General features: G+C 26.6%; 4 protein-coding genes and 2 pseudogenes across 4 annotated transcripts; 3 read left to right on the top strand and 3 right to left on the bottom strand.

The window, feature by feature from the left end:
* Positions 1–134: 134 nt before the first annotated feature.
* LOC135376860 (cytochrome c oxidase subunit 2-like) lies at positions 135–810 on the bottom strand. Its single transcript, XM_064609308.1, is given in 1 exon segment — positions 135–810. A coding segment is annotated over 1 exon segment (663 nt). The 3' UTR covers positions 135–147.
* On the bottom strand, positions 810–2,375 carry LOC135376862 (cytochrome c oxidase subunit 1-like). The gene is given in 1 exon segment (XM_064609310.1): positions 810–2,375. A coding segment is annotated over 1 exon segment (498 nt). The 5' UTR covers positions 2,146–2,375; the 3' UTR covers positions 810–1,647.
* A 3,691-nt stretch (positions 2,376–6,066) lies between these two features.
* Positions 6,067–7,961, top strand: LOC135376851 (NADH-ubiquinone oxidoreductase chain 1-like; annotated as a pseudogene).
* On the bottom strand, positions 7,116–8,221 carry LOC135376884 (cytochrome b-like; the record flags this gene model as incomplete). Its single annotated transcript, XM_064609325.1, is given in 1 exon segment — positions 7,116–8,221. A coding segment is annotated over 1 exon segment (813 nt), but the record flags the coding sequence as incomplete, so codon positions are not given.
* Positions 8,222–8,585: 364 nt separating this feature from the next.
* On the top strand, positions 8,586–10,375 carry LOC135376883 (NADH-ubiquinone oxidoreductase chain 4-like). The gene is given in 4 exon segments (XM_064609324.1): positions 8,586–8,634; positions 9,309–9,593; positions 9,596–9,744; positions 9,747–10,375. Coding segments are annotated over 4 exon segments (1,077 nt in total). The 3' UTR covers positions 10,341–10,375.
* A 133-nt stretch (positions 10,376–10,508) lies between these two features.
* LOC135376865 (NADH-ubiquinone oxidoreductase chain 5-like) lies at positions 10,509–12,099 on the top strand (annotated as a pseudogene).
* Positions 12,100–12,173: the final 74 nt, after the last annotated feature.

Below are 12,173 nucleotides of genomic sequence, written 5' to 3'. Positions count from 1 at the left end.
GTGGGATTAAAAAACACAATGGTAATTTAAGAATGACAATCTTATGTTATATTTTAACTAGTTTTTTCATTGAAAGTAATTGTTTACTATAGAGTGGTTTAAGAGACCAATGCTTTCACTTCAGCCATTCAATGAAAATAGTTTAATTCAATTGAGGAAATTATTTAGTGATGTAACTTCTATAGAAATAGGTATAAAACTATGGTTTGCTCCACAAATTTCTGAACATTGGCCATAAAAGATTCCTGGGCGTCTAGCTATTGTTGAAATTTGATTTAATCGTCCTGGGACTGCATCTATTTTGACTCCAAGTGTTGGGATTGTTCATGAATGAATAACATCAGCAGATGTAATTAGGATTCGTATATTAGTATTATAAGGCAGGACAATTCGGTTGTCAACGTCTAATAAACGGAATGTGGATAGGTTTTCATCAAAATTTGGGATTATAAATGAATCAAGTTCAATGTTGAAGTCGGGGTATTCATATGATCAATATCATTGATGCCCGATAACTTTTATTGAGATTGATGGATAGAATGATTCTTCTATTAAGTAAAGTAGTCGGAGAGATGGGAGAGCAATGTAGATTAAAATCACAGCAGGGATAATGGTTCAAAGGGTCTCAATCTCTTGACCTTCTATAAGGAACCGACTTGTTATAGAATTTAAAACTACATTTATAATTATATAAAGTGTAATTAAGGTAATTAAAACAATGATTGTTATAGAATGGTCATGAAAAAAAATTAACTGTTCTATAATTGGGGAGTTTCTGTTTGGAAATGATAGGTTAGCTCATGATATCATTAGTTATTTAATTAAAATATTGATTTGATTAAATGTGTGTTCTGATGGCGGATGATTAAGTTGTCATTCAATTGATGAAGTTGGAAATTGAGAGTTAATTACGAAGCGTTTTGAGGTTATTGCTTCTCATATAATGAAAATGAAAATTAAAACACTAATGAATGATATAATTGATCCTAGTGATGAAACTAAATTTCATTTAGTGAAAAAATCAGGATAGTCAGAATAACGTCGTGGTATTCCTCTTAATCCTAGGAAATGTTGTGGAAAGAAGGTTAAGTTTACTCCAATAAATATTGAGAAAAAGTGGATTTTTAATAAAATTGAGTTAAATGATCAACCAAAAAATATTGGGAATCAATGGGTGATTCCAGCTAAAATAGCAAATACTGCTCCTATTGATAAAACATAATGGAAGTGAGCTACGACATAATATGTATCATGAAGAATAATGTCAATTGATGAGTTAGCTAAAATAATTCCTGTTAAACCACCTATTGTGAATAGGAAGACAAATCCCAGGGATCATAAAATAGGGGTATCATATTGTATATGAACTCCATGAAGTGTGGCTAATCAGCTAAAAATTTTGATTCCGGTTGGGACAGCAATAATTATTGTTGCTGCAGTAAAATAGGCTCGGGTGTCTACATCTATTCCAACAGTGAATATATGATGAGCCCATACAATAAATCCAAGAAGGCCAATTGCTACTATAGCATAAATTATTCCTAATGTCCCAAAAGGTTCCTTTTTTCCTGTTTGAAAACAAATAATATGGGAAATTATTCCAAATCCTGGAAGAATTAAAATATATACTTCAGGGTGACCAAAAAATCAAAACAAATGTTGATATAAAATTGGATCGCCTCCTCCTGCTGGGTCAAAGAAAGATGTGTTAAAATTTCGATCAGTTAGTAATATGGTAATGGCTCCTGCTAAAACTGGGAGAGATAAAAGAAGTAAAATTGTTGTAACAAAAACAGATCATAAAAATAGTGGAATTCGCTCAAGTGTTATTCCTTTTGGTCGTATATTTATAATAGTTCTGATGAAGTTAATAGAACCTAAGATTGAAGAAATTCCTGCTAAGTGAAGACTGAAAATAGCTAGATCTACTGATATTCCGGAATGAGAAATGTTTGATGCAAGGGGTGGGTATACTGTTCATCCAGTTCCAGCTCCATTTTCTACTATTGATGAAGATAATAGTAATAATAGTGAAGGTGGGAGAAGTCAAAATCTTATGTTGTTTATCCGTGGAAAAGCTATATCTGGAGTTCCAAGCATAATTGGGATTATTCAATTTCCAAATCCACCAATTATGATTGGCATAACTATAAAGAAAATTATAATAAATGCATGAGATGTAACAATTACGTTGTAAATTTGGTCATCTCTGATTAATGATCCTGGTTGGCCTAGTTCTGATCGAATAAGAATACTAAGTGATATTCCAACTATTATTGACCATGCTCCAAATATTAAATATATTGTTCCAATGTCTTTATGATTTGTAGAGTAAAGTCATCGCGGTAAAATGGCCGATTAAGGTGATAAATTGTAAATTTATTTATGAAAATTTCTTTTACTAGGTCTTATATTTTATAAAAAATATTAAATTGCAAATTTAAAGAAGATTTTCTAAGACTTAACTCTAATTAATTTGTACTTTGAAGGAACATAGTTTTTTTAACTTAAAGTCTTTTATTAAATTAATGGAATTATAACAAAAATTAATAATTGTATAATTAAAAATAAAATTATAGTATTGAATTTTGACAGCTTTCATTTATTATTTAAATAAATTTTTAAAAAAAAAGGATAAGTTAGTCGAGTATAAAAATATAAATTAATTAATGAGGAAATAATTAAAGGGATTCTTAGTATATATATATTAAAAATAATAATTTTTAATGATATTCACTTTATAAAAAATCCAATTATAGGTGGTATTCCCCCTAATGATATAAGAAGGATGATAATGTAAAGAGAATTTTCTTTTGAAAAAGAAATTGTCTGATTAATAAAATTTATGCTGTTAATATGTATAAAGTTGATAATAAAAGCTAAAATTGTTGTATAAATAAGTATGTATATTAATCATATATTTCTGTTAAGTATAATAAGTCTAAGTATCCATGCTAAATGTGTAATTGATGAGAATGCTAGAATTTTTCGAATTGAAAATTGATTGAGACCTCCAAGGGATCCTATTATAGCTCTTATTGTGATGGCAATAAAAATAAATTTATTAACAAATATTCTAGTGATGTGGAGTGGAATAATTTTTTGAATTGACGATAGAAGAAGAAGGCTTTGTAAAGAAATTCCTTCTCTAATTTGAGGGAACCAAATGTGGAAAGGGGCAGCCCCCACTTTGATTATTATTGAACATCTGATAGCTGGGTTTAATTTTTCAATTGAAGTTGCACAATTTATTAAAAAGTTAATAATAATAAAAATATAAGCTGATGATGCTAAAGCTTGAATAATAAAGTAGGTAATTATTCTATTTGAAGATATTTGGTTATTAGAATTTATTAAAGGTACAAATGCTATTATATTAATTTCTAAACATATTCATAAAAATAAAAATGAGGAAGATGAGATTGAAATAAAAATTGATAATATAATGAATCATACTAAAATAATTTTTGATATTTTTATTAATAAAGGGTATACACCATATTTGGGGTATGAACCCACTAGCTTTTTTAGCTTACTTTATAATTTTTGGTGTAAGGGCACATTAAATTTTGATTTTAAAAGGGATGATTCAATTCATCAAAATTAAATAATAAAAGTACAAATTAATACATAATTTATCCTATCAAGATAATCCTTTTTCAGGCATTTTATTTTATAAAAGTTGTTTTATCGTTATTTTTAAATATTATCCCATCTAATTTCAAATTGGGAGCACCCAGACACAAATCACATTTAATTGTAGTAATCCTAAATGCAGCTTCTATTGAAGCAAGGTTTTTGTTGAATTTCATTTAAGCTACGCCAACTAAGAGAAAGAGTTAAAAATTAAAGTAAAAGGCCTAAAAAATTGAAAAGTGGATTTAATGGTTTACTCGCGTAAACATCACGATCTGTAATATATTCATTCTATTTTATTAAAGTTAACAACGGTATTGAAATATGTATATTATCCTTTATACCTATAGAAAGTAAAAAAAACTATAGGAATAAAGGATATTTATATGGTAAATAAAATTTTTTTTAAAAAAGCTTTATGTATTTAATTGATACTTTATTTATAGAAGTTTATCTTTTTCATTTTTGTTAAAAATAGTTTTTTAATTAATTCTGGCGAAGCCTGTGCCAGCCGCCGCGGTTATTCAGGCAGAGTAAAAATTTTATCTTTAATTAAAAAAATTAATTTTTTTAATTAAAAAAATTAAGGTGAAATTTTTTTTTAGTTTTAAATTGATTGATTTTATAAAATTTATTTGTAAACTAGGATTAGATACCCTATTATTAATATAAGGTGAAATTGGGAGTAATTTTTAGGTTATTAAATCTTAAGATTTTGGCGGTATTCTAAGCTTTTTAGAGGAATTCATTCTTTGATTGATAAAACTCAAAAATCTTACTTAATTTAGTTAAGTCAGTTTGTATATCGCTATCATTTATAATTATACTATTTGGTTATGATTTTAATTATTTTTTTTTAAAAATGTTAGGTCAAAATGCAGTGTAAAATTAAGGTTGAAATGGGTTACATTTATTGATATATGGTTTATTTGAAATATTATTAAGGATTTAATAGTAAGTTAAAATTATAATGTTTAACTGAAAGAAGCTCTAGGATATGCACATATCGCCCGTCGCTCTCACTTGTGAGATAAGTCGTAACAAAGTAAAAGTACCGGAAGGTGTTTTTTGGGATGTAATCATTATATTGATATTTCATTTACAATGAAAAAGTGCTATGTAGGCCATTCTAATAAAGTGGAGATTGTTAAAATTTTATTTATTAGGGATTTTTATTTATATCATGCGTGAGGTTATTTTGGAACGATAGATTAATGTACTGTTATGGAACTTTGAAAAAATTATAGTTGTTTTTGTAGAAGTTAAATAGTTTTGTACCTTTTGTATCAGGGTTTAATTAAATTTAGTAAGGTTTTTATTATCTCCCGAATTATTTTGAGCTACTTAATGAATTTTTAAACGTTTTAGAGTTTAAATTAAGTTGTGGTAGAAATGAAATTTTAATCGAAAAATGTGATATCTGGTTATTTTTGAAAAATTATATGTTTTTATATATTTTGTGCTTTATAAGTAGATTTATATTTTTTGCTCTTTGGGATAAGCTTTGGAGTTTTATATAAAAATTTTATTTTTAAAGTAAAAGGTTTAAAATTTACTTATTTGTAATAAAAGAATTTTAATGATGTTTTTGGTTTTATTTTTTTTTGTTTTATTTAATTATATGTTAAAAGTGATGATGTTAAAATTAGTATAATTTTTTATTTTTTTAAAAAAAATTAAGTTTAATTTAATTATTTTTAAAAAGTATAGTAACTCGGCAATTGTAACTTCTGAATGTTTATCAAAAACATTGTATTTTGATGTTAATGAAATATAAAACCTGCTCAATGTTTTGTAAATTGCTGTGGTATTTTGACTATGCGAAGGTATTGAAATAAGATTTTTAATGGATGCTAAGAGAATGGTTTAACAGGGGTTAACTTTCTTTATTTTTATTTTAAAAGTTAATTTAAATATGAAAAAGTTTTTATGCAATTTTGGGACAAGAAGACCCTATGAATTTTTTTAAGAATAGGTATTTAGCTATTTTTGTAGAATGGAGATATCTTTTTTTAATTGGTTGGGGCGACTTTTAAAGATAGGAATCTTTAAAATGATTAAAATGATCCATTAATAGTGATTATTTGAATAAAATACTCTAGGGATAACAGCGTTATTATTTTGGATAGTTCATATAGATAAAATAGATTGCGACCTCGATGTTGGATTAAGATACTTTTATAATGAAGAAGTTATAATAAGAAGTTTGCTCAACTTTTAAATTCTTACATGATCTGAGTTCAGACCGGCGTGAGCCAGGTTGGTTTCTATCTAAATTTTGAAGTTATTTTCATAGTACGAAAGGAATTGATTATATAAAATTTTTAAATAAAAATTTTAGTTAAAGTTATATTAGCTTGGCAGATTAATTGTGTCAAATTTAGAATTTGATGAGGACTCTGGGTAGTCAGTTAATAATATTGGATTAAAGTGGCAGATTAAATGCGAAGGATTTAAGCTCCTTTAATGAATTTTCCTTTAATAATAATTGTTTTTAGATATGTATTATTGTTATTAATGGTGTTAGTAAGAGTTGCTTTTTTTACGCTTATAGAACGAAAAGTCCTTGGTTATATTCATCTTCGAAAGGGACCAAATAAGGTAGGTTATGCTGGAATTTTTCAACCTTTTGCAGATGTTATTAAGCTTTTTGTGAAAGAAAGAAATATGATAAAGTTTATAAATTTGTTTTTATATTTATTTATTCCTGTTCTTTCTTTAATTTTGATACTTTTATTTTGGGTATTGTTTTTTTGAAATAAAAATCAAATTGAAATAGAATATAGATTGATTTATTTTTTATGTATCTCTAGACTTGGGGTATATGTGATTTTAATTGGAGGTTGAGCCTCTAATTCTAAGTATGCATTATTAGGTTCATTTCGAGGGTTGGCTCAAATTATTTCATATGAGGTTAGATTAGCAATAATTTTGATTAGAGTTATTTATTTGGTTGGCAGATATAATTTGTTTTTTATAGGAGATTTTCAAAAAGTGTATTGGTTAATTTGAGGGATGTTTGGGTTATTTATTATATGGATTATTTCTTGTTTAGCGGAGACTAATCGTAGACCCTTTGATTTGTCTGAAGGGGAGTCAGAATTAGTTTCAGGTTTTAATATTGAATATGGATCGTATGGGTTTGCTGTTTTATTTATGTCTGAGTATGGTAACATTATTTTTATAAGAATAATTAGTTCAATTATATTTATTGGAGGGTTAGGATTTATATGTATTGGTTTATTATTAATGATATATTTATATTTATTGGTTCGTGGAACTCTAGTACGGGTTCGGTATGATTTGTTAATAATGATGGCTTGGAAGGTTATTTTACCTGTGAGTATTTTTTTGTTATATATTTTTTTTTTTATTAAGATGTTTTATTGTTATTTTATTTGGGTCAAAAATAGAATAGACATTTAGGGGTATCCTATCTTATACTTTCAAAGTATATACTTGAGTTTAGTTAAAATGTCTATTTAAAAATTGGTGTAATTAAAAAATATGAAAAGTATATTATAGTTAGGATTTGTCCAATGTTAATGAATGGTGGCTCTACTGGACAAGCTCCGATAAATGTTAATAGAATGAATGTATTAACGAAGATTCAGAATAAGATTTTTTTAATTGGGTTTATTGATGATGATTTAAACTTTGATTTTGTTGTGAATGGAAGAATTAAAATAATTAGAATAGATATAACTAAAGCTACAACCCCTCCTAGTTTATTGGGAATTGATCGAAGAATTGCATAAGCGAATAGGAAGTATCATTCTGGTTGAATATGGGGTGGAGTGATAAGTGGATTTGCTATTAGGAAATTCTCTGGGTCGGAAAATATATACGGATAAATTAAAATTACTAGTGTTAGCAATATAAGTGCTAAAATTACCCCTAAAATATCCTTATATGTAAAATATGGATGGAAAGGAATTTTATCAATACTGTTAGAAATTCCTAATGGATTTGATGAGCCTGTTTCGTGAAGAAGTGAGATGTGAATTATAATTATCGCTAGTAGGATAAAAGGGAATAAAAAATGAAGAGTAAAGAATCGAGTTAAGGTGGGGTTATCAACTGAAAACCCACCTCAAATTCATTGAGTAATTGTATGACCGATGTAGGGAATAGCTGAAAGAAGATTTGTAATTACTGTTGCCCCTCAGAATGATATTTGGCCTCAAGGTAGAACATATCCTAAAAATGCAGTAGCTATTAAAATTAAAATGATGATTGTTCCTGAAATTCAAGGGCCTTTTAAATAGAATGAAGAGAAAAATAGACCACGTGCTACGTGAATGTATAAGAAAATAAAGAAGAAAGAGGCTGTGTTAGCATGTGCTGCTCGGATTATTCATCCTAGATTGACATCACGTGTGATGTGTGATACTCTTGAAAATGCAGTTGTAATATCTCTTGAAAAGTGTATAGCTAGAAAAACTCCTGTTAAAATTTGAATAATTAAACATATTCTAAGTAAGGATCCATAATTTCATATGTATGAAATGTTTGAGGGAGCAGGTAAATCAATTAATGTTGAGTTGATGATTTTGATTAAGCTATTGGATTCCGAAGAAGCATTAGTTAGATTTTAGAGGGGCTAATATTGATTTAATAATTATTATAATAGAAATTAGAGAGATTAATAAGTAAATTATTATAAATAGTAATATTATTAAAGGTTTTTCTGTTTAAAATTTCTTGAATTTGTATTTTATTATAGATTACTATGGAAAATTATTAATTTTTAGTACCAATAATAATGGAAGTCTAATAAAAAGTCATTTTTTTGTTAAAAGTAAATTTTTTTTATTTGGTGTTAAACTTGTAATGTACAGAAAAATTACTAGTAAACCTCCTAAGATAAGAAGTGTAATATTAGAATGAATCAAGAGAATTTATAAATTTTATATTCATTGATTCTTATGTAGATGGTAGTTAAAATCATGATTATAACTATAGAAATAGGGTGTGTTGAGGATATAAATATAAGGGGTAAAATTATTATAAATTTTATTTCAGAAAATAGTATAATAAATATTTAAAGTATTGGGGGATTTAGGATGAGGTATCTTTTCTGAAATTACAAGATTTAATCAATTAAGGTTACAAAACCTTTGTTTTCTTTTAAACTATTGTAACTAATGTTTTTGTTTGGGGTGTTAATTTATTTGGTTTGGTTTAATAAGTATTTTTTTAACCGGAATCATATTTTAATTTTGGTTTTTGTGTTTAGAGTTTTATATATTTAGGAAGTCTTTATTATGTTGTACTTTTTGATGGGTTTAAAATATGATTTTTTGAGAATAATCTGTTTATATTTCTTGTGGTTTGCGAAGCTGGGTTGGGGGCTAAGAATTTTAGGTATAGGAGTTTATTTTTATGGAAATGATAAATTAAATTCAATAAATTTAATGAAATGTTAATTTTAGTAATAGTATTAATTATGATAATATGCATGTATTTATACTTCTCTTTTGTTGAATTTATATTTGTGTTGTTTTTTTGTTGCTTATTTACTTTTTTTTAGTTGATTGGTCTGTATTTATTTATTTGTTGGGGAGTTATTTGGGATAGATATATTGGGTTTTTTTTGATTGAGTTAAGTTTTGTGGATTGGAATACTAATATTTTTAGCTAGAATGAGTTTAAAGGTTAATTTTGATAAGATATTAATTTTTATATTATTTTGATAGTTCTTCTTTTAATTTTTTGCTTTTTGCTTCAAAATTTAATTGGGTTTTATTTATTTTTTGAAAGAGTTTTGTTTCCTATTGTTATATTAATTAGGGGTTGGGGATACCAGCCTGAACGTCTTCAGGCTGGTATTTATATACTAGTTTATACACTTTTTGGTTCACTCCCTTTATTTTTGTTTTTTTTATTCTATAGAGAAAGATTAAGAATTTTTTATATTTATTGAATAAATTATAGATTATCAATAGTGATAGTGCTTATAGGAGTTTAGGATTTTTAGTAAAAATACCAATATTTTTTGTTCCTGTTTGACTCCCAAAGGCTCATGTTGAAGCTCCGGTAGCTGGATCTATGATTTTGGCTGGTGTGTTATTAAAATTAGGAATTTATGGACTTCTTCGAATTAAATTTTTTTAATTAATAATTTTAATAGATTTAGTTTTCTGATTATGAGAGTTGTTTTGATTGGCGGTTTAATAATTAGATTAATTTGTTTATGTCAGGTTGATGTTAAGGCACTGATTGCATATTCTTCTGTATGTCATATGGGTATGGTTTTAGGAGGTCTTATGAGTATAACTGGTTGAGGGTTGATTGGAAGTTTAGCTATAATGATTGGTCATGGTCTTTGCTCATCAGGGTTATTTTGTTTAGCAAATATGTACTATGAACGGTTCTACACTCGTAGAATAATTCTTTTAAAAGGTTTAGGAAGAGTATTTCCATTTTTAGGATTGTGATGATTTTTATTTAGAATTATTAATATAGCAGCCCCTCCTTCTATAAATTTAGGTGGAGAGTTACTATTAATAGGTGGTATTATAAAGTGGAGATTAATAGTAATAGTTCCTTTAGGTTTAATATCTTTTTTTAGTGCAGGGTATTCTTTGTATATATTTAGTTATTTAAATCATGGGAAAGGATGGGTGGTATATGGTGTGTTTATAATTTCAATTCGAGAAATATATCTATTATTTCTTCATTTAATTCCCCTATTATTGTGAATTTTGAAAATGGAGATATTTATAATTTGGTTTTATCTAGTTAGTTTATATATAAAATATTAAATTGTGGATTTAATGAGGAATTATCACTGGATAATTTTTTCCAATGAGGAGTTTATATATTTATTTTAAGAATTTTTTTTTTTTACCCTAGGCGTATGATTTATAATATATATAAATGTTTTAGTAATTGAATATTTTTTATTAGTTTTAGGGGATTTTGAATTAAAATTTTATTTATTGTTTGATTGGATGAGAATAATATTTGTTTGCGTGGTTTTGTTTATCTCATGTATAGTTATTTTTTATAGAAATGACTATATGGAAAGAGAAAAAATTTAAAAATTATTTTTGTTATGGAGTTTTATTATTTGTTGGGTCTATACTAATAATAATTATGAGTCCTAATTTATTAATAATTTTATTGGGGTGAGATGGTTTAGGCTTAGTTTCATATTGTCTAGTAATTTTTATCAGAATTATAAATCTGATAGAGCTGGAATAATTACTGTGATGAGAAATCGAATTGGGGATGTGATAATTTTATTATCTTTTGTTTTTCTTTTAAATTTTGGGAAATTTAGATTTTTTGGTTTTTAAAAAAATATTTTTTGTAGGAGGTTTAATGCTAATCATTGCTGGTATAACTAAAAGAGCTCAAATTCCTTTTTCTGCCTGACTCCCCGCTGCTATGGCAGCCCCAACCCCCCGTCTCCTCTTTAGTTCATTCTTCAACTTTGGTTACAGCTGGTGTTTATCTTTTAATTCGTTTAGATATGTTATTTTGTATTAGTGGTTTTAGATGATTTTTATCTTTTTTGGCTTTGTTAACTATGGTTATATCAGGGGTTGGGGCTGTATTGGAAATGGATCTAAAAAAAATTATTGCTTTGTCTACTCTTAGACAGCTTGGTTTAATAATATTAATTTTGTCTTTAGGGAAACAGGTCTAGCTTTTTTTCATTTATTAACTCATGCATTATTTAAGGCTATATTATTTTTATGTGCTGGTTTTATAATCCATAGAAGATTAGGAGGGCAGGATATTCGTTTTATGGGATTTTTTTTTTGTTCTAATCCTTTAATTGGAATATCATTTAGACTAGCTAATTTATCACTATTTGGGTTACCATTTTTAAGAGGATTTTATTCAAAAGATATAATTTTAGAATTTGTTTATGCTAATAAGGAAAATTGATTTACTACTTCTTTGGTTGTATTAGCAACTGTAATAACTTGTGTTATTCATTGCGTGTTATATATTATTCAATAGAAGGGGTAGAAGAAAGTTAGTTGTTTTCTCTAGTCATTGGTCTTTTTGAATAGAAGTTCCAGTGTTCCTTATAGGATTGTTGGTAATTTTTTTTGGTTCGATAATAAGATGAATTATGTTTTCTTGTTGGGATTTAAGAATTATGATATTGAAGATCAAAATGGTTAATGTTGTAATTTTAGGTTTAGGTTGTTGAGTCTTTTACTCTCTATACAGAGGTTTTATTGGAATCATTAACTTAAGTAAAGTTAATGATTTTTTTGGGAGTATATGATTTTTATCAATTAGATCCGGGAGACTATCTGTGAAATCATTGGTTTCTGGTCTTTATTACTATAGGTTTGATAATGGATGATTAGAAGAAATTGGGCCGCAGGGAGTTTATAAATTTAATTATGCAGCTAGAATATTTGTACAATGGTTCCAAGTTAGTAATCTAAAAAATATTATTATTTTAATATTTTTTATTGTATTTTTATTCTTTTAGTTCTTATAGTTTAATTTAAAAATATAATAGTGAAAATATTATGATATTTGTTTTGAGAATATTTTTAGCTAAA

The sequence above is a fragment of the Ornithodoros turicata genome, unplaced genomic scaffold, assembly GCF_037126465.1.
Source record: "Ornithodoros turicata isolate Travis unplaced genomic scaffold, ASM3712646v1 ctg00001343.1, whole genome shotgun sequence".
In the NCBI taxonomy this organism is placed as follows: domain Eukaryota; kingdom Metazoa; phylum Arthropoda; class Arachnida; order Ixodida; family Argasidae; genus Ornithodoros; species Ornithodoros turicata.
Note: the sequence above shows the minus strand (reverse complement) of the source record. Positions and strands in the feature narration are given on the sequence as shown.